The following is a 23,050-nucleotide window of genomic DNA, read 5'->3' as shown; positions in this document are numbered from 1 at the left end:
TTCTGGCATTTAGGCTTCTGGCATTTCTAAATGTACATTTTGACATTGAGATATCAACTTTGTTGTCCTTTAGAGGACATATATACTTTTTTCAGGATTAAAATTGGAGCAGAATACTAACTGTAAATAATTAGGTTCCCAAAGAAATCTTTTTATAAATGACTTAACACTGACTAAATCTCTTATTCATTAAGATAACTGGCCTTTTTATAAGGATAATAACTATAAGTTAATATGTTTATTACATCATAGTATTCAAACTGTTGCAGAAAAACTTGAATGTTATTTAACAAATGACATTGGACCATGGAATTTGACAAATCATTATTTGGACCTAAGTATCTTCCAATAGTGGAGTTTTGGGCATTTTGTTTTTGTTTGTAAGCTAAAGAAAGTTGACTTAGAACTTAAGTTCATTTTTCTTCTGTTGTCAGCTATGTAGTGGCAAAACCCAGCTTAGTCTATTTAGTGTTGCTATTACAGAATACCTGAGGCTACATAATTTATAAGGAAAAGCAATTTATTTGGCTCACAATAATGGTCACTGAAAAGGCCAAGATTGGGCAGCTGTACCTAGTGTGGCCCTCAGGCTGCTCCCACCCATGGCAGAAAGCAAAGGGGAGTTGACTTGAACTGAGATCATATGGTGAGAGAGGAAGCAAGAGTGAAACCAAGGAAGCCAGACTCTTCAAAAAGCTGCTCTCTAGGGAACTAATGTCTTTCTTTCTAATGTCTTTCTTCCCCCTCCCCCCCTCCCTCCCTCCCTCCCTTCCTTCTTTTTATTTCTTTTAAGTTCAGGGGTACAAGTGCAGGTTTGTTACATAGGTACAATTGTGTCATGGGGGTTTGTTGTACAGATTATTTAATCACCCAGGTATTAAACCTAGTACCCGTTAGTTATTTTTTCCTCATCCTCTCCCTTCTCCCACCCTCCACCCTCTGAAAGGCCCCAGTGTATGATTCCCCTCTGTGTGTCCATGTGTTCTCGTCATTTAGCTCCACCCAAAACTATAAAAACCCTGAAAAGCAACCTAGGAAATACCATTTAGGACATAGGCATAGGCAAAGATTTCATGACAATGATGCCAAAAGCAGTTGCAACAAAAGCAAAAATTGACAAATAGGATCTAATTAAACGAAAGAGCTTCTGCACAGCAATAGAACCTATCAATAGAGTAAACAGGCAACTACAGAATAGCAGAAAAGTTTTTGCAAACTATGGATCTGACAAAGTTCTAATATCCAGCATCTATAAGGTACTTAAACAAATTTACAAGAAAAAAACAAGCAACATCATAAAAAAAGTAGGGAAAGGACATGAATAGACATTTTCAAAAGACAACACACATGGGGCTGACACATGAAAAAAGCTAACATCACTGATCATTACAGAAATGCAAATCAAAACCACAATTGGAGCTAATTTATTTCCGAGTAAGAACTCATTTTCACATCTCTCCCCTGCCACAGGTCCCATGACCCAAACCCTCCCACTAGGCCCCACCTCCCAACATTGCTACACTGGGAGTCAAATTTCAACACGAGTTTTGGTGGCAACAAACCACATCCAAATGATTGTACCGTGGTACCCAGCAATTATAACATTTATTGTGTAAGTTAAGAGATAGGATGAAATTTCCAAAAGCTGTCTTCAGTAGACAAATAGTATCATTCTGTGACAACTGTATCAGATGACATTCATTCAATAAAAAAAGATATTGAATATTTACTAGATGAGGTTGTAGCAGCATAGGAAATAAACATAATCAATACCTTCTTGAAGCTTATACTTTATTGTGGACATGCAAATAAGTGTAGAATTTCAATAGTAAGATGTGCTAAGAAGAAAACATGCAGGACAGTGTGCTGGAGAGTGAGGGTGAGGGCTACTTCTGGTCAGGGAGGCCTCCTCCTTAGGGAGGTGCCATGTGAGCTGAGCTGATGCATACATGGGGATAAGAGTGAATTGTATGCAGCTCCCAGGGGAGAGCAGGGACTGCAAGTGTGAAGGTTTGAACAGGGAGCAAGCACTGCATGTTCAAGGAACAGAGAGAAGGCCAGGGTGGCTGGAGTGTGGTGAACAAGAGTGAGAGTGGTAGGAGAGGGGGCCAGGAAGGCTGGCAGGGTTCAAGTGCTATAATGTGCTGCAGCCCATTGTAAGGAGGCCATATTTTATTCTGCAGGCAGTGGGACACCACCAAGGGTTTTATCAGGGATACAACCAGATTTGTAGCCACCAGCTTCACATGCATATCATTGAAAAGTTTCTTTTAAATGGAAATAATTTTTCTTTGTGTCTTACAGAATAGACCAGAGGACTGCCATTTGGCCAAAGGATGCTTTTGAAACTCAGCAGGACTTAAATGAGGTAGGTGCAATTATTACTGGCTATGTGAACATGAATAAGCCAATTATGAGATTTTCTATTCTTTTTCACAGTACTAGGAATTCATTCTGATGAAAACTTAGTATTTTTGCTTTTAAGTGAACTTGTAATACTTACAGTTCTTTGTTCATTTGGTAATGTTTTTCCTTGCTCCAGAGCAAACATATTTAAAATATTGTTTATGAGGAGGCTCACGATGTCTTGGCCCTAACCCAAGTCCAGCAGTCATTTTGTTACACTCTTTTCAGCTTTGCTTCAGGATTGTGTAACCATGGCTGTGACAGTTAACATTTGTAAAATTTTCTCTTAATTTTATTCTATCTCTCTCTCTCTGTCTGTTTTTCCTAACAGCTTCTGCAGTGTTTCAGTAACATAATCATATTTACTGTTTATCCACTGAGAATGATATAGTTTGGTGTTTGCAATATGGTTTTCTTAGTAGACTTTGAGACATGAAGCTATATTTTCCAATATAAATGATTTCCCACCAAACCGGACATCATGATGTTAATTAGCTTGTTCTGGACTTTCTTTGGAATATGTAATTGAATTCTCCTGTATGAAATTAATATAATATAATTATGATATCTATTATTATGAATGCCTTTGCTTAAGACATTGGTTCAGAATACTCTGTCTGGCTCTTCTTGTCCTCTTTGTAAATTAGTAGTGGGTGATATGTGGTATGTCTGATTAGGGCCATAGCGAAAAGAATGAAAACACCTGATGATCAGATGCCAAAAAGAGAAATGATGGGCTTTAGGCAAATGTTTATTTGGCATTTTGAAGATGCAGCCCTCCCTCCTCTTCCTCTCCCACACCACAAAAAGGATATTTAACTCAATTTAGGTGATTTTCTTTTTCTTTTCTTTCTTTTTAGTAGAACTTGGTAGAAACAAATGGCTAGAGGTAAACCAACTTCTTGGTTAAGCCAAGGTAAATAGCTAAAGTTGTAAAAAACGTCCTAAAGGTAAGAACACAGAATTGCTATTTTTGTGTGTGTACACACAGACTGGTTTCAAATTCTACAATCTTCCTCATGGTAATGAGTGAAAAAGAGTTTACGAGAAAAAGGCAAGAGCCTGAATCAGTGAATGCAGCTGTCTTCCCCACTGTGAACAAGCAAAATGCTAGTTGTAAAGGAGCAAAGGTTTGTTTTGACATAAGTGACTAGAAAAATGAAGTGATTGTAAGAGTCAACTCACAATAACTTTCAAGTATCTGGGAGAAACTGTTTTTTGAGCTGCAAACCCATGAGAATGCTGAGATCACTTGAGCATTCCCAAATTGCAGTTGTGAAAAGCTATATTTGAAAATCTGTGTTTCTGTATTCCTTCACTACATTGTATTTGTAAATGACATGAAATGTGCCAGCTCGCTGCACTGGTTGCCTGAGCGTTAAGAGTGCTAGATGGAGAGGTCCATCTGAAACAGCAGGCGGCGCCATATTTTAAACATGCACACTTCCATACAGAGGTGGCGCTGCTAATCCAGACTGGTTGAATACAGTATGTGCTGACAGTGGTTTTCTTCCAGAGAGTGAACTATGTAGACTGACCCACATTCTTTCCCGCAGTTTCTGTCATGGCCAAAATGTGTGATACGAGAAAAGACCTTGGGGAAACTTGAAGGAGGTGCAGTGTGAATGGGACAGAGGTCATCCAGGAGGGTGCGTGTGTTCACACTCATGGATTGAAATGTCCTGCAGAGTGGGAATCTATTTAACTACATCATTCCCAGCAGTTCTTAACTTATTGAATCTCAAGCTCTTTTATGGAAGAACCACCTAATAACATTTCTATAGGCGACAGAGTCCCTGTGAAACACTAATGGGAAACATTGCTATAATATTTTTAATGGGAATAGAAAATACATACAGAAAAGTGCACAGATCATAAGTGTACAGCTGAATGAATGCTTAGAAAGTATACAACCAGCACATAAATCAAGAAACAATATGACCAGCATCTCAGATGCCTGTCTGTAATTCCTTCCAGTCACTATTCCCCTATGAAGATAACTAGTATATTTTAGTGTTTGATTCATGGATTACATACCCTCTTTTGTGTCTGGCTTCATTTGCTCCGTATTATGTTCATGAGGGTCATTCATGTTTGGTAGATAGTCGTAGTTTTCATTTGCCTTGCTGCAACTTATTATATACTTGTTTCTGGTTGTTGACTATTAGAACTGTTATTATCTATTGTACATATTTTTATTATTATGAGCTGTTCTGGCCTCTTCGTAGAGCTGGCTTTTTACAGGAGTATGCCTCTCATCTCTAACATGTAAGGCAGAATTTTCTGTAATGTTAGCTCTCTTCATTGCATTTTGTTCCTTTCTTTTGTTTATTCACCACCTCCCCACGTACCCTAAGAAAGAACCTACCAGTTCCATAACTGCACTCTCTTCCATACCAACTTGCAAGTCTAAAATCAAAAAAGGGTTTCTTGAGCCTCATGAAAATCACAGTCCACAAGTGTTTTCAAGATGTTTCTATATGTTGTACGTAAGTAGTAATTGCAAGATGCTACATACATGCCTTATACATTCCCGGATTTTTACATCTGGTATTTCACTTCTATTTGTGCTTGTTTGTCCACTTGCTCTGTGACCAGCAGATAGGGCTCAGCTTGATTCCAGAGCTGGCAGTTGACCCGAGGCCCTCTCCGCCTGGCACAGGGATGCATGGTCTAACATATCTGCATATGTTGTCTCTGTGTGTGTTTCTCATACTTTCTTAGTGGGCTGAAGTGCTCACTAACTTCTGGTTTCCACTTGGTATGAGTATAGATTTGACACCTGCCCATGTCATTTTTCTTCTGCCAGTCTAGAGCTCCCAGTTTTTTACTTTGAGTCTCTTGGTAGGAATTGCATTTTTTATTCCACGTTTTTGATGTCTCTGGGATTAGGGTACAGGAATTTTTTCCAGAAAAAAAACTGATTAAATCTCCCTACTGCCATCACCTGAGCTGTATGATTCTGCCTCTGTAAGACATCAGATTATGGGGGTTAGGATCCTTTGAATCCTGACTGGAAAATATTCCTAGAGTTGAGATCTGTCAGCATCTCATCTACCTTAATCCTTGGTCTTAGTCTGCCAGTTAGTATAATTCATAAGTATTCAATAGATCAGAAAGATACTTGAAAGATAAAATGAGAAAAATGATTGTTTTTACTCTGTGTATGCTTGTGGATCACATTCCTTGCTTTGATTCCAATTAAGAAAAATAACATATTTATAAACAAAACTAATGAATCTCCCCTACCCTGAAAAAAAATGCCATATTGGGTCCTCAAAATACTGTTTCCAACTGCCAGACTATGTATGAAAGAGCACTACATCAATTTCTTTTAGTTTTCATCTGTAAAATAAGGCATGAAGTTTTGAACTGGGTTAACTCTAGGTGTCCTTTCAGATTTTTTTTAAGCTTAGATTTTTAATTGACAAATAATAATTGTACATTTGTATTATTTATGGGATACAATGTGATTTTTAATACATGTATACATTATAGAATGAACAAATCAGAGTAATTTGCATATTCATCGCTTTGAATATGTATCAGTTCTTTGTGATGACAACATTTAAAATCCTCTCTTTCAGCTAATATACAATATTTTATTATTAACTATAGTCACCCTGTGGTACAACAAAACACCAAAACTGATTTATCCTGTTGAACTGAAACTTTATACCCGTTCACTAACGTCTCCCCTTTCCCTGTCCACCTCCTCCCCACCAGCCTCTGGTAACCCTATTTTACTCTCTACTAAAAGTTTGACTTTTTTAGATTTCACTTATAAGTGAGATCATATAGTATTGAGACCTTTCAATTTTAACATTCATTGATTCTACCCTTTTTCCATTTTCCCAGTGCTTTCAGAATGTAGCCATAGCTTCCCAGCAGGGATGGAATAAGGAAAACCAAGTAACTGATGGTTAAGGCCTCCTCCTGGTCAACCCACCATCTGAAGCCTAGTTTGGGGAGTAAATAGTAAGTAGTGCAAGTGATATATATGGAAGTGATATATGTGCTTAGCATAGTTATTTATCAGTCTCACACGAGAGAGAGGCCACATTATTGTAAGTGGAGAATTGTGGTCAACTGGGGATCCGAAGTGGTACAGTCATCTTAAGGAGCAGGCTGAAGCTCTGGGTCACCATGGACCGTCTTCTTTATTATACTCACCCAACCCAACTCCTGTGTCATCATCCTGCAGAAGGAAGTGGTCACCTCAAAAACTGTTCATGGCATCTGTGCTCAGGAAGAACACTTTATTTTCTTATCTGATAGATATTTTGAAGGTATTCTGCATTTACCTTTTGGATAAAACAATGTCAGTTGAGTGAATATGAGTTTGTTTTCATTTTACTTCTTACCTGGAATCTCAAGGTCATATAGGTAAGGTCAGCCACAAGCCAATTGACCTTGAAGGAGAAGCTTTGCTGACCTTACATGGATTCCTTATTTCCCTTGTCTTTGAGGCTTATCGGCCGTGAAACTGTCTTGTGCTGGCATTGACCATCTCTATCGTTTATCCTCTCCAGGCCTAAGAAGGCAGCTTATAAATCTGGGGGAAAAAAAAATTGCCATGGGTTAATGGGTTTACCAAGAGAGACGTGTTGGGCACAAAGAAGCAGATGCTAAATCCCAGAATGGGAAAATGGATAAATGTTGCATCAGTCTTTTGCACACCAATAAATGCTGTATCTCCAATGGTGATGATTTCAAGGTAGCTAAGACTTCTAGATGAGTATAGTGACTTTTTATTTTATTTTTTTGTCCCCAGAATCAAACCATAGAGACAGCTGTCTGTCTCCCGCATGTATGTTTCCCCCATGGTAAGGAGTCTTAAGTGGGATGACTGATTGTAGGAACATAGAAAAATCTAAAACCTTAATAGAATTAGGAGGACAGAATAAGTTCAGTTGCAGGGAGTGAAAGAAAAGGGTAGAATCGATGACTGTTAAAATTGAAAGGCCTCAATACTATATGATCTCACTTATAAGTGGAATCTAAAAAAAGTCAAACTTTTAGAAGAGAGTAAAATAGGGTTACCAGAGGCCAGTGGGGAGGAGGTGGACGGGGAAAGGGGAGACATCAGTGAATGTATAAAGTTTCAATTAGACAGGATAAATCAGTTTTGGTGTTTTATTGTCACAGGTTGACTATAGTTATAAAAATATATTGTATATTAGCTGAAAGAGAGGGGATGGGGACTATGTTTAGAAGGTTTGAGATTCTGAAGTTTATGGCGACTTGCTGAGACAGCCAGGCATAGTTAAGGGGAAGGAACACTGGAATTGAGGGGGCTGAGGAATTATGAAGCCAGGCATTAGCATGATTGTCAGCCTGGACATTGAAGTCACTGAATATGTCAGGAGCCACTGACAGAGAGGAAGAAATCAACCCAGATGGAAGTCACGGTGTCCTGTAATATCCAGGTTATGGAATGAGAAAGGATGGTGTTGTCTTTTGTAAGGGAGAAGAAATTGATAGATTCAACAGTGAGGGTCAAAAAAGGATGATAATTTATTCTTCCCAACTTGCTTCCCCATTTCTAACTCTGAGGTAGAGAGTAGGAAAGAGAAATGATTTTCGAAGGTGGAGAAATTTCGGTCACATGATTACTTCATGAGGAATGTTAACACTGTCACACTGGCTAAGCCATTTCGCCTGGTAACTAGTAAAACATAAAACATCTGAAAGAGGCAAGCACAAGTTCTCTGATACTGCATTGTACTCCCTTTATGAGTGATTAGCCCATTTATACTGGAGGTTACAATTTTTTGAATTTTTGCAATCAGACCTTGGCGATGACCTTGAGCAGGATATAAATAACTCCCACATGCTTAGCATTCCAATAATGGAACACTAGGCATAAATGGGTTAGAGTGAGAGGATAATAGCGTCTCTTTAATGGAAAGAATATTAATATAACTCTATTCTGAAGACTCCATTATGAGTGCTCTTTGTATTTGTAGAATAGGGTAGGAATATTTTTGCTGTTAATTGACCCTACAGGGCATTCTAAAGGTGTGTTCTGCCTCTGTTGCTGCTTTAATTTAGTGTTGACTTTATAAAAAAATAGCTGGGAGATTTCCAGGTTTGTGTGTGGTATCATTACTTTCATTGGTTATTGAGGAACCAGAGGAAGAGAAGATGCTTAAAATGAGCATGGATTCAGACTTGTGCTGTGCTATATTCCGACTGTTGTTCTGCCATAAGAGGACAAATTCCACAAGAATGCCATTAGAATCTAGAGGAAAAGACTATCTTATAATAAATTACTAGAGGACAAATTCCTCAAGAATGCCATTAGAATCTAGAGGAAAAGACTATCTTATAATAAATTACTAGCAAATGTAATAAAATACTAGCATGCAACAGATGTTCATTAATGACCTAATATCAACATTAAGAAGTTTAGCCTTGGGCCAGGCACAGTGGCTCACACCTGTAATACCAGCAGTTTGGGAGGCTGAGGCAGGTGGATCTCAAGGTCAGGTGTTTGAGACCAGGCTGGCCAACATAGTGAAACCCTGTGTCTTCTAAAAATACAAAAAATTAGCAGGCATGGTGGTGAGCTGTAACCCAAGCTACGTGGGAGGCTGAGGCAGGAGAATCTTGAACCTGGGTGGTGGAGGTCTCAGTGAGCTGAGATCACACCACTGCACTCCAGCCCAGGCAATAGTGCCAGACTCCATCTCAAAAAAGAAAAAATGAAGAAGCTTAACCTTGGATCTGTAATTGCAGTCTTATTCTATGAAGGAGACACCTATTTTTATTTAGCTCGGTATGGAAGAGATGATTTGTTAACCTGAAATCAATATGTAAAATTAATCTTTCGTCACATACTACTGTTAACTCTTATCTGTTCAATTATGCTGGTCATAACTCAACTTTAGCTTCAATGTCAAAGATATCTATGAAGAATCCTTGAATATGTTAATTTTGTTAAAAGTAGGACAATTTGCACATGTGCAGTGTCCCTATTTGAGTCGGTATGCCTGTGTCTGTGACTTTGTGTATCTCCATGTGGAGGACTAGAGTGTGTTTTTATCGGCATCCACAGTTTATCATATAGATATTTTGGCATCAAACCATATCAGGCCTCAAGATGGTACTTATTGTTGTGCTCAAGATGTGTTTCTTCCTCAAAATTTTGTTAATTTTATGAAAATGGTCTAGAAAGAGGCTTCTTCTGCCTTTAACATTCCTGAGGTGACGGAATGGTATTATTTCTGTAGGAATAGGCAGCTGTATTTTTCTATTCAAATGCAAACCCAGTCTGTAGGGTTAGGCCTTAGCTCAGGATTGATTGAGGAATTTTTTTAAAAAGTATCTTGGATTCTTTCCGTATGACTGAAAGTCAATTCAATCTGGTTTTAATAAGAACAGGATCTTACTGACATATAGCTGAAAATTTAGGATCAGGATACGCCCTATGCATGGTTAGGTCCAGGGATTGAAAACTCATCATGGAGATGGCATCTATTCCTATCTCTTGGTTCTTCTTTTTCTATATTGGCTTCATCTTTAGGTCAGCCGCTCTCTAGGGACAAATTATTTAGTCAGTAATTCCAGTGTATATTAGTTTTCTATTAATGGGTAATAAATTACCAAGAGCTTAGTGGCTTCAAATATTTATTTATTAGCTCATAGTTATGCAGGTCAGAAATCTGGGTGGACTCAGCTGGGTTTTCTGCTTAGGGTTTCATGAAATTGAAATCTAGGCACTGGCTGGGGTAGTTTACTGTCTGGAGGTTCTGGAGAAGAGACCACATTCTAGCTCCTTCAGGTTGCTGCCTGAATTTAGTTCCTTGTGGTTGTGCAACTGTGTGTCCTGCTTCCTTGCTGGGTGTCAGTTGGAGGCAGCTCTCAGCTTCTAGAGGCTGTCACATTCCCGCTCCTCACCCTTTATCTTGGAGCCAGAAACGGTGTGGCAAATCCTTCTTGTGTTTTTGAATTTCTCTGATGTTTCAACTGGAAGAAACTGTGCATGTTAAAGGGCTCACCTCATTGGTCCAGGCTCAGCCAAGTAATCTGTATCTTTGGTCAGCTGAGTTAAAACTTGAATTACATTTTCAAGTCCCTTGATAGAAGTATCTAGATTAGTGTTTGATTGTGTGATCAGGGTATAAGAGTCTTGGAGGCCACCTTTAGGATTCTGCCTGCCACACGGTGAAATAATAGTCTCTCCTTCCTAGCTCTAAAAAGTCCCATACTTGAGTCTCATTTATCTGGCTTGGGGCACGTGCCCATTTCTGAACCAGTCACTGTGATGTTGGTGTTTGGAATAAGCTGATTTGTTAAGCCTTGGGCAATATTTCCCACTTAGGGTCTAGGAGTGCTGCTCTTAGAAGATGAGTAATTAGATGCTGGGCTACATAATGTTGGTCTCTGGAAGCATGATCTCCAAGGTAATTTTCCTCTCTGCTGGACCCCTGCAGGATGCCACTTGGCATTTTCTGAGTTGAGATAGAGTCACCTTGCTCCCCTACTAAGGTTTGTTCCTCAGCTCGAGCTCTATCCTATAATTCATTTAATTTTAGACAACTTTTGTTATCAGTATCAATGAAGACATCCTGTAGCCAACATGATCATGGTGTGAATCCTAGTTCTCATTCCCAGTTGAATGAACTGCATGGCAAAAAAGCTCTGAACTGCTGCCAGGCCTGGTTTATTCTGCCCCATTGTTCAGATGCAACTATCCAGGCTTCCTTCTTGTTTCCAGGGAAACCAGGTCAGTGGGCCTGGCCTCATCCTCAGGGGTATCCTTAGTGTGGTGTTGGCAGAAAAAGTGGAAGCCATGCCAGCAGCTGCCTTCATTTTTCCTTGTCTCGGAATTGCCTTGGAGAAGCATCAGAGGTGTTGGGCTGAGCAGAGGCATTGAGGCAGGACTTGCCTAGTTGACCTGCCTGTGCTGCCTTTTGCCTGCCAGCCTACCCATCTCCCCAGCTGCCCTGCGGCTTTGTCCCATTTGCTCCTCCTCTCTTCTCTGGCATGACATCTCGATCCTTTTCCTTGTTGCTCACTCTTTCATGTGTTCCTCTTCATGCAACTAATTTCCTACTCGCTCATGAAGGCTGGAAGGGACTGTATCCAGTTCGGTGGTTCCCAGGGGCCAGCCTGTGCTGTAGCTTTTATTGCTTTTTGGCAAAAATATAAATATAGGAGCAATGAATGTAGTGAGTTTTTTTTAATAGAGTCTATGAACAACTCTTTCACTTAGCAATTGTTCGTCAGATTTTCATTTTGCAAGGAAATGAAGGGGAGGAGATTTGTTTGATTTCTTTCCAATGCTCACACTTGGTGAAATATAAAGTTGACAGCTTTCGTAAATATATTCTGCTCTCCCTACCCCTGCTAATTTAAATATGACTGCTGATTCGAAGACCAAATTTTTCCTGAGAGCTGTGACCTTTGAGATGTTTTCTTCTAAGGGGTAATTCTTTCTTTCAGCAGGATTTATTGAGAAGCAAATGTGTACCTAGCTTTGGGTCTGGTAGAGGGGTGAGGTGCAAGAGCTGCAGTACAAGAATGGACTTTGTTGTCCTCACTTTCCAGAGGTTTATAGGGACACGCATCGAGTCTGGACAACTGGCCTTCCTAGCATTGGCACCTATTGTCCTTTTTAGGACATTTTTGGCCTTCTAAAGGTTACAAAACTCAGGTTTGTAGAAAGATAAAAGCTGAATTTTCTTTCTTTTTTTTTTTTAACGAAATATTAGTATTTGACAACCTAAGTATCTATCAACAGACAAATGGATAAAGAAAATATGGTGCTTATATGCAATGGAATATTATCCAGTCATAAAAAAATAATGAAATCTTGTCATTCACAACAACATGGATGAGCCTAGAGAAAATTAAGTGGAAAAAGCCAGACACAGAAGGATAAACACTGCATGTTCTCACTCATGTCTGAATGCTAAAAACGTTGATCACACAGCAGTAGGGAGTAGAATAGTGGTTACTAGATGCTGGGAAGGGTAAGAGGGAGAGAGAGATAGGGAGGGATTGGTTAAAGGATATAAAATCATAGCTAGATAAGAGGAGTAGGTTCTAGTATTCTACAGCACTGTAGTGTGACTCTCATCAACAATAATTTATTATGGATTTTCAAATAGCTAGGAGAGAAGATTTTGAATGTGCCTAACACAAGCAAATGATAAATATCTGAGGTGGTGAATAACCTCATTATTGTGATTTGATCACATACACAGTATGTATGAAAACTCACCATGTACCCCATAAATATGTATAATTATTATCAGTCAATTCTAAATTTAAATATGTATCTTAAAAATTAGTATTTGAGGAAATGGCTAATGCTTTCCAATGTGACCTGCCATCTTTAAAGGCATAGATATCTAAGTTATTTCATATGGCATGTGATTTTATGATATTCGTGGGACACTTACTGATTTCTAATATTCATTGAATTTTAGAAATTGAAGGAGTTAAGGTAGTATCATCAGAAAAGTAGAGGGCTTATGGGCCAGCATCATTGAGTGGTTTACCCAGTGACACAGAATGAGCCCGTTTAAGAACCCAGTGGGCCATCTCCTCTGCTCCCATCTTACTAAGTTTAGTTTTGAAGGCGAGTATTTTTCAGGGCTAAAAGAAATTGAAACAAAGCCACAAAGAAGCAACCACATGGGCTACAACCCATACTAGCTTTGGACTTCAGCCTTTGGGATTTAATTAACGTTCTCGGGGAAAAAATGACTAGTTAGGGGCCTATTCATCATAAGACCTGTGCTTTTGGATAGTTTAAGTACTAGTAACTCCATTGAGAAACTATTGAAGTTCATTGCATGAGTTGTAAATGAGACAGATTATATTTTCAGAAAAATTAGTCTTATCTAGAAAAGTTCAGAATTCTGCTTTAAAATCTGAGTTTATGAAACAGTATTATTCTCTCCCAAATATCTCGCTCTTATTGTTTATTTAATAAAGTGAATATAACAAGGATATCACAATGAGTTGAAATCAAGTATAGGATTCCCCCTTCCCAGGTTGAAGTCATTTAACTTAAAGGAAATGTGGGTTTTGTTATTGTGTATTGTGGCTGGGTTGTCCTTGTTTAAAAAGAATTGCTGATAGGATCCGAATAAAACCTGGATCTTCTTGTCAACAGAAGGCTTCTTAAAGTGAATAGCTTGTTCTCTTACGTTGAATTTCTCCTTTGGGAGGTGCAGGGGAGTGAGGGCTGAGCTCCTGAACAGAGGGAAGCTGGGGCAGGCTGAGCTGAGGTGCACTGTGCTGCAAACCATGCTCAGACACAAGTGACACTGTCCCCCAAGGGATTCGCTGAAAATTCAATGTCTTTACTTTAAGGGAGGGATAAATTTGGCTCTTCCTTGTAATGATCAACATTGAGAGAAGTCCTACTTTGTTGGCAAGAGCATCCAGAAGTTCAGGAAGCAACACCTTCTTGGTTCTGAGCACTTCACACTTTATACTTCCTGGTGAGGGTGGGGGCAGCTGTCAAGGGAAGGGAAGGATAAGAAGGCAATGAGGGAGTCAGAGAGCTGGGGCTCAGAGGAAAGCTTTTGGCCCTGGGGCAAGTGGAGCTAAGTGGGCAACTGAGACATTTATAGTGTGTCAAGGCCCCAGGGAATAGGGACCTTGGACTTCCTGTGTTGAAAGACCCTGCCTCAGACCTACTGAATCAGAATCTCTGGAGTGGGCACTTCCTGGGAGCACACATCTTTTGTAACTCTCCTGTGATTTTTAAGCACTTTAAGATGTGTAAACCAGGGCAGCAGGAGGGCTCAGTATTGGATACTCAGAGACCCCTTGCTCCCCACCCCTGCAAATACTGGCTAAAGGACCCAGATAAACAAAACTCAGATACAATGGAGGCTTTTTATTGATTGGCTCTTTTCTACACATTGTGCTAGGATGCAGCAGTAAACAATGGAGGCACCGTGTTAGCTCTTGTGGAGCTGAAAAGAGCCAATAAACAAGTAGACAAAATCACATATTGTGGCGAGCCTTGGGAAGGAAATAAACAAGATGCTAAAAGAGACACTAGGGGCCCCCTGCTGAGAAAAGATAATCAGAACTGGCTCAATAATTGATGGGATTTTGACCGTGAAACAACTAGAGCTGAGAAGGGCCTGGGAGGAGGGGGCAGAGAGCAGGTGAATCAGCAGATGGAAAGGAAGGGTGTTGTATGTATGTGGGTGGGAATATATTTGGGAAACATGGAAATTCAGGGAAGAAGAGCAGTATGTAGAAATGGAGATGTTTGGAGACCTAGTCTTGTCCCCAGTTTTGAGCAGATTTCCAACTTGATTTGCTTCATATCATCATAGGGAATCTATATGCAATTCTTGGATAGATAAAAGGATGGGAGAGGAGGACTAAACTTCTTCATACAAACTAAATGTAAGCTGTACCTGCTCAACAGCAGCTGGTGAATTGCAGACAAAGGCACCCTAAAATAGTATTTAACCATCCAGCCTGTGTGGGTGTTCCCTATTTCAACCCAACTAAAGTGGGACCTGAGTAATTGTAGAGGAGAGAAAATGAGTAGAGTATTTTCTAAAACAAGTAGCATATTCTCCATTATGTAAAAGGGAAAAGTTAGCTTTTTAAAGAAAACCACACCTACGTTTCACAGACTTCTCTCTGGTTTCTTTCTTAACCAGATGGGATAGTTGGAGCAGCAGGGTTGGTCATTGTTCTTTACAGGGTCTGTTAACCCTTACTCAATTTTCCTGCAGATTCTAGACATTCGTTTGAGGAGACTTTGAATATAAACCAGGAAAAGCACAAGCAGTCTGGTCCTGAGTGATGGGCTCGGGGAGGGGGCCTGGTGGGGGTGGAAGTCCTGTCAGAGAGGGCTGGGTTGAGGTGGCACTTTACTAGGACCCAGAATGAAGGGTCCTTCATCTTTCTGCAGAGGGAAAAGCATGTTTCTGCATTAAAAGTCACTAAGCGGTGGCTCAAGCCTGTAATCCCAGCACTTTGGGAGGCCGAGGCGGGTGGATCACGAGGTCAAGAGATCGAGACCATCCTGGTCAACATGGTGAAACCCCGTCTCTACTAATACAAAAAATTAGCTGGGCACGGTGGCGCGTGCCTGTAATCCCAGCTACTCAGGAGGCTGAGGCAGGAGAATTGCCTGAACCCAGGAGGCGGAGATTGCGGTGAGCCGAGATCGCGCCATTGCGCTCCAGCCTGGGTATCAAGAGCGAAACTCCGTCTCAAAAAAAAAAAAAAAAAAAAAAAAAAAAAGTCACTAAGTCGGGCATGATGGAAGTGTAACAGGTGGTTAGTCACTCTCTCCCTGGGCTTGCTGTTTCTTTCCTCCATAGCCCATGACAATAATAATTGTCATGACTGTTTGATTTGTTTGCTTGCTTATTAGTAATCTCCCCACTAGACTGGAAGCCCCATAATAGCTAATAGCCTCATACTGCAGAGCCTAGTGCAGCTCTTTTGCATGGAAAGCTGCCTGGATTTCCACGTGGAGCTGCATATGTGGCCTTACATCTGCAAGGTGGACGCGAACTCTGCACGTGCACTGCAAGCTGTCCCTAAGCCTTCTTGGGGTGGCTCTGCAGGGCTCAGACCTAGTAGGACAGGTCATCCATCCACTGAAGGACGTATATGTGGCAGTGGTGTAGATCAGGGGTCTCAAACCGTGGGGCCACAGACCAGTACTGGCCCATAGCCTGTTAGAAACCGGGCTGCACAGCCAGAGATGAGCAGTGGGCAGCGAGCATTACCGCCTGAGCTTCGCCTCCTGTTAGATCAGAGGCAGCATTAGATTCTCAGGAGCATGGACCCTATTGTGAACTGCGCATGCGAGGAATCTATGTTGTGCACTCCTTATGAGAATCTAATGCCTCATGATCTGAGGTGGAACAGTTTCATCCCAAAACAATCCCCTACCTCCCCAGTCTGTGGAAAAATTGTCTTCCGCAAAACCAGTCCCTGGTGCCAAAAAGGCTGGGGACTGCTAGTGTAGATTACTCATAGACAAGTCTCCCCACCCCCTTGTCCTGGGTTCCTTGATACTCAGGACAGGTATTTCTTCATGGACCCATTCCACACAGCGTGTCCAAGTCCCTGCCGTCTGTTTAGGAGGACTTACTAGTCGCCCATGGTGATGAAAGGCAGGCTGTCCTTAGGTAATGGGTGGCTGTGGGGTGGGAAAGGATATTACTGAGAACAGCTGGTCTGCAGAATTGCTTCCACTTTGCCTTCTTGTCTTCCATTTACAACAGTTTGTTTTTCCTTCTACTTGGAGATCTCGTTTCTCTAGGCCTTCATCTTTTGTCATTTGCTACTTAATTTCTTCCCCATTACTCTAAGCTTAGTCCTATCTAATAGCTCAATAAGGAATCAACTAGATCTCCTTTGGCACTCAGAGTCTTGCTCAGTATGAGTACAAATAATGGAGAAAATGGCAGAGGAAGATGGATGAGAACAACCATGGATGCTTCTTTTTCTTTTCTTTTTGACAAGGTCTTGCCCTGTTGCCCAATCTGGAGTGCAATGGCATGATCTTGGCTCACTGCAGCCGCCACCTCCTGGGTTCAAGCAATTCTCGTGCCCCAGCCACCCAAGTAGCTGGGATTACAGATGTGTGCCACCAAACCTGGTTAAGGTTTTGTATTTTTAGTAGAGACAGGGATTCACCATGTTGGCTAGGCTGGTCTCGAACTCCTGACCTCAAATCATCCATGTGCCTCGGCCTCCCAAAGTGCTGGGATTACAGGCGTGAGCCACTGTGCCCAGCCACCAATGGATACTTTTAGCCATAACTGGATCATGACATTATACCTCTCTTCCTATGGGAGTCCAGGGATCTCTGAGTGTGAACTCCTATGCAGTGACATTCTTTGAAACCTATTTGTGTTGTCTGAACATTTGGTTCTGTTCCACACACACAGTCTCAGCACCCACTCCATGCCAGATCTGTGCATCCATCTCCAGTCCGTTTGCCTGTTTGCTTTTCTTCCCTTTAAACTTGTAAGGGGACTTAGAAGTCATGTAGCCTGAGGGCCTTGATAGGCAGGTGCAGAAATAAGATCCTGGGAGGTAAAGTGATGAGTCAAGGGCTCAGTGCCAGTGTGGAGTATGGCCTTGCCACATGGCCAGAGCTCTGTCTGGCAGGCTTTGGGGTTTGGAGATAGTCATACTAACCACAGAATCCAGTCCTTGAGTGTTTGCCACTGGAAAGCAAAGTGCTTTCCAGCTTTCCATGATTTCCCTTGTTTAATTCCGAGAGCATCCCTTAGAGCAGGTACCATTGTTGCTGTTACCACTGCCTCTTTTTACAGAGAGCATTAAGACCTAGAACAACCAGGATGCTTGGCCAAAGTCAGACATATAGTATGTAGCAAAGCTGACATTCCCTCTGGTTCTATGGGAACCTGAAGGCTATGCCCTCTTCTGTTTTGCATAATATTCAAGAGCACTTACAAATCTGAGACAGGCAGCTGGTTCTACAATTTAAAAAAAAAGAATGAAATGTAAAATTAAAGAATGTCAGCCTTTCTTTTTATTTTACCTTTCATTCATTTTAAAAAAATTGTTAAAATATATCTAATCTAAAATTTACCATTTAACTTTGTTTGTTTTGAGACGGAGTCTCACTCTGTCACCCAGGCTAGAGTGCAATGGCGCCATCTCGAATCACAGCAATCTCTGCCTCCTGGGTTCAAGCAATTCTCCTGTCTCAGCCTCCTTGAGTAACTGGGACTACAGGCACCTGCCACCATGCCTGGCTAATGTTTGTATTTTTAGTAGAGATGGGATTTCACCATATTGGTCAGGCTGGTATCAAACTCCTGACCTCAGGTGATTCACCCACCTAGGACTCTCAAAGCTGGAATTACAGTCATGAGCCACTGTGCCTGGCTTAACTTCTTTTTTTTTTTTTTTTTTTTTGATAGAGTCTTGCTCTATTGCCCAGGCTGGAGTGCAATGGTGTGATCTTGGCTCACTGCAATCTCTGCCTCCTGGGTGCAAGTGATTCTCGTGCCTCAGCCTCCTGAGTAGCTGTAATTACAGGTGTGCACCACTATGCCTGGCTAATTTTTATATTTTTCATAGAGACAGGTTTCACCATGTTGGTCAGGCTGGTCTCAAACTCCTGACCTCAGGTAATCCACCTGCCTTGGCCTCCCAAAGTTCTGGGATTACAAGTGTGAGCCACCGCACCCAGCCACAATTTAACCATTTTTAAGTGTGTAGTTCAGTGGCATTACGTACAGTCACACTGTTGTGCAACCATCACTGCCATCCACCCCAGAACTTTTTTCATCTTTCCAATATAAAACTCTGTACTCATTAAACAATAGCTCCCATCTCCTCCCTGTGTCCCACTGCCCAGCAACAGCCCTTGGTAACCACCATTCTACTTTCTGTCTTGATGAATATCTTTTTTTTTTTTTTTTTTTTGAGATGAAGTCTTGCTCTGTTGCCCAGACTGGAGTACAGTGGTGCAATCTTGGCAGACTACAACCTCCACCTTCCGGGTTCAAGTGATTCTTGTGCCTCAGTGAGCGTCTCAAGCAGCTGAAATTACAGGCATGTGCCACCAGGCCCAGCTAATTTTTATGTTTTTAGTACAGATGAGGTTTCCCCATGTTGGCCAGGCTGGTCTCAACCTCCTCGACTCAAGTGATCTGCCTGCCTCAGCCTCCCAAAGTGCTGGGATTTACAGGCTTAACCCACCACTCCCAGCTATGATGAATTTTACTACTCTAAATACCTTATGCAGGTGGGATTATACAGTATTTATCCTTTTGTGACTGGCTTATTTCACTTAGCATAGTGTCCTCAAAGTTTATACATGTTGTAGCATGTAGCCTGTGTCAGAATGCCTTCCTTTTGAATGCCGGACAATGTTCCGTTGTATGTCCATAACCACATTTTATTTATCCATTCATCTGCTCATGGACACTTGGGCTGCGTCCATCTTGTGTTAGTCTGTTAGGTCTTCCATGACAAACACCACAGACTTGGAAGCTTAAACAACAGAAATGTATTTTTTTTTTCACAGTTCTAGAGACTGGAAGTCCATGATCAAGGTGCCAGCAGGGTTGATTTCTCCTGAGCCTCTCTCCTTGGCTTGCAGACAGTTGCCTTCTCGTTGCATCTTCACATGTCCTTCTTTCTGTCTCCCTGGTGTCTGTTCTTCATCTAACGCTACTTATCTCTTTAAAGGGTCTATCTTCAAATACAGTATCATTGGGGGTTAGGGCTTTGACATATAAATTTTGGAGAGACACAATTTCATCCCAAACACACCTCTTGGTTATTGTAAGTAATGCTGCCAGGAGTATGGGTGCTTGAATATCTGTTCAAGTACCTGCTTCCAATTGTTTTGGCTAGATACTCGGCAATGAAATTGCTGGATTATATGGTAATTCTATTTTTAATATTTTGGGAGCCTATCAGGCTGTTTTGCATAGTGGCAGCACCGTTTACATTCCCATGGCATTATTTGTTAATCTTCAGAGTAGTTTTGCTCTTTTTGAGAGGCCACTGATTTCCAATGTCCTGCAGTAGGAAACTTCCCTGGAATCTTTCTGTTTGCCTCCCAGTGGCTTGTTTACTAAATACTAAATCCTCCTAGAAACTTGGTGTCCCTGTTCCTTCTGCAGCTCCTGTCAACAACCTCAGTTATCACTTCCACACTCAGCTACTAGGAAAACATCCCAGAACAGAGGAGGAAGCCAAAAAAATGTCCCAGTCTCACACAGGTGCTTCATGTGAGCTATGGACTCTCAGGCCACAGCCCCTGAGCTCTTAGAAGGTTTGTGCTGGATCCCGCCCTATCTCTGGGCATGGCAGATCCTGAGCTTGCCTAGGCACCTGCTGCTTTCAGAATGGTGATGAGACAATAGATTTGAGACATCCCTCGGCGAGCAGCTTTTAAAACACTACCGTAGGTTCATACTCACATCAACAGAATGGATCAGGGGTGTGCGTAGGACGTGGTCCTGCATGGAAGGGAGGAATTGGGGTGTGAGAGATGTTGGTGGATGCTTATGTGAGGAAAGGTGTGTAGCTGTTCATGGAGCAGGGGTGTGTGTGTGTGTGTGTGTAATAGCATGTGAAGGCATGGGGTTGTATGTGGGTGTGTGTGGGGGGTGCATGTGCATGGGTATGGGTGGAGTAGGCTGGGAGGTCTCCGGGGCTGGATGTGAGGGTCTGAGGTATGTGTGGGATAAGGGTGTGTGTATGTGGAAGGTGGCGTGTTTGTAGGTGTGGGAAGTAGGAATGAAAGTATGGGGGTTTGGTATGAGGGTCTGTGTGGAGTAGGAGGTGAGGGGTAGGTATGAGAGTGCATGTAGGATGGAGGTGAGCACTAGAGACTGAGTGTGTGTGTGTGTGTGTGTGTGTGTGGAGTAGAGGATCAGGGTGTGTATATGGCAGGGGTGAGGCTGTGGAATGGGCATGATGCTGTGTAGGGAAAAGGATATGCAGAGGGTAGGGTGTGAGTAGGTGTGTGTGTGCCTGTGTGTGTTGGAGGGTCCTACCAGGGAAAAGACCAGTGGCTCTGCTCCTGGTGCCCACCCCTGCTGGAGCTGGGAGGGTAAAAGAGCAGCTGAGACCTGCAGAACCTTCTTGTGGAGAGGGAGAGAGCCTGGCCAGGGATTCAGGCTGACTCACTTTCACCTGGTCGGGGGAATTAATTTGCTGGCATCTGCACGATGGCAGGATGCATGCGTCAGTCTGTATGACTTTGTTCTTATTAAGAATCATGGGAGAAATTTAAAATGAGAAATAGAGAGAGTGGGTGGGAGGTTATGCTGAGGGCTATGAAAGATAAATTGCTTCTCCCTCAGTGGCTGGGTTATGCTAAATGACCAAGGTCATCTCCCTCCACCCTCTTCTCTCACCCTGTTCTCATGTGAGAGAAGTAACTTTAGAAGACACACACACACACACACACACACACACACACACACACACACACACAGATGTGAATTAAGGATCCTCAAAGCCCCTCCCAGATGCCAGGCAGCCTCTGCAGCAGTAACTCTTTGTGCACTGCGGTTTGCTGCAGTCTTTGTTTTGGAGGGATGGTGGCTTTTATGAATGGTAGCCTGGGAGGGACCTAATGTCCTCTGCTTCCTGATGTCAGCACAGTGAATGAAACACTTGCAAAGCGTAAAGCCTCAAGCACCCGGGAAGCAGATATCTTTTCAGATTGGTTCTTCAGATGCAGCATCTGTTGCTGACGAAATCACGAGTCCCATGTGTCACAGATAAGCCATATACGTTAGGATTTAAACAAGGCAGAAACTGAGCCTGCAGGTGGAATGATGCGCATATGATTCTGGCACAACCAGTTCTTTCCCTAAAGCAGCTGTTGTCACCACCCCTTCCTGCCAGGCAGTGGAGGAAGGTGCTTGCGGGAGCTGCGGACACACCGTTGTGTGTTAGGCATCTACTTAACTGGCCTCATGTTCTGCTTTTGCTGGCAGAATTCCTTGCTGAAGCTCCAAGCCCTCGAATCTGATCTGTGCTCTGCATTTTTAACAAACCAGGAAGAAGCTGCTCAGGTGCATGGAGTCAAGGACCCAGCCCCAGCATCGACCCAGAGTGTGCCTGCTGATGGGGTGGATTCTGCAGGTAAGAGCAGGGCTGGGGGTTGTCCCAGATTGTACTCTTAAAGGTAGTTCAGTCTCTTGCTGCTTCACACTCAGCCTGAGCCCCTGAGGGAAAATGGTGCCTGGGGCAACGTGAAAGCCCAAGAGGTGCTTCTCAATTGTCGCAGAGGAGCTGAGGGGGAGTAAGAAGAATTGGGATTTCCTATAACATAGAGCTGTCGAGCTGGGACCAAGAGACACACTTACACAAATGGGTGTCAGGTGAAAGTACCCATCACAACTTCTAGTCTTCATTTTCCCATTTGGTCTCCTGGGACAAATAAGTGCTATGCTTATTTTGTATTACTGGACCTAGATAATCTGTGCTGTCTTGAAACTCTTCTTTTTGATGTGTTGAGGACGGGGAAGTTTCCACCCTGCTACTTCCTTTCCACTGTTAACTGTTTGTAAGATGATCCATGCATGCAGGAAAAATGGGGATGAATGCTCCACCAATAGCTCGTTCTGATCCTGTATTGCCTTGTTATAACTCCATTGTTTTTTTCATTAATTTCCTCGTCAAAAAGTCCCAAATTGGCTCTCAATTTTCTGTTAGTCTCTCTAGCTTTAATTCTGGGGATGGTAGATTGGCTAGCCAACAGCGGGCAAATTAATCTTCCCAGGAATATTTGGAGAGGAAAGAAACACTAATTTTTTAAGTGAGAGCACAAATTATGTTTTCTAACATGAAGAGGTCATAGGCTTGCAGACTGGTTTCCAGATGAATGATAGAAATAGACTTAGACGAGCTTTCTTCATGAGAGGTCCTTAGTCTCTAGGAGTTGAAGGAAAAGATTTACAAAGGTAATCTGTTTCAGTACCATTAGCAATAGTACATTTTAGATACTCCTGTTGAAAGCCGACCCCATGAATGTATACACCTACTGTGTGCCCACACAAATTAAAAATAAACAATTTAAAAAATTTTTAAGAGAAGAAAAAAAAAACAAGAAAGAAAACAAACCCACATAGTCTAAGCAGGCAAATCAGTACTCTCCAGTGTTGGAATGTGTATTAATAATGGT

General features: G+C 41.9%; 1 protein-coding gene across 5 annotated transcripts in view; it reads left to right on the top strand.

Annotated features, from left to right (window-relative positions):
• Positions 1 to 23,050, top strand: part of FAM13C (family with sequence similarity 13 member C) — a 113,885-nt gene that overhangs the window by 53,966 nt on the left and 36,869 nt on the right. For all 5 annotated transcript variants that reach the window (XM_012445749.2, XM_012445751.3, XM_012445750.3 and 2 more), the window contains 2 exons: positions 2,305 to 2,368; positions 21,924 to 22,008. In XM_012445749.2, the coding sequence (XP_012301172.2) occupies positions 2,305 to 2,368; positions 21,924 to 22,008 (149 nt within the window). The remainder of the gene's footprint in view (positions 1 to 2,304; positions 2,369 to 21,923; positions 22,009 to 23,050) is intronic.

The sequence above is a fragment of the Aotus nancymaae genome, unplaced genomic scaffold, assembly GCF_030222135.1.
Source record: "Aotus nancymaae isolate 86718 unplaced genomic scaffold, 86718_ANA_hifiasm-v0.15.2.pri h1tg000010l, whole genome shotgun sequence".
Taxonomy (NCBI): Eukaryota; Metazoa; Chordata; class Mammalia; order Primates; family Aotidae; genus Aotus; species Aotus nancymaae.
This window is presented reverse-complemented; position numbering and strand designations above follow the sequence as displayed.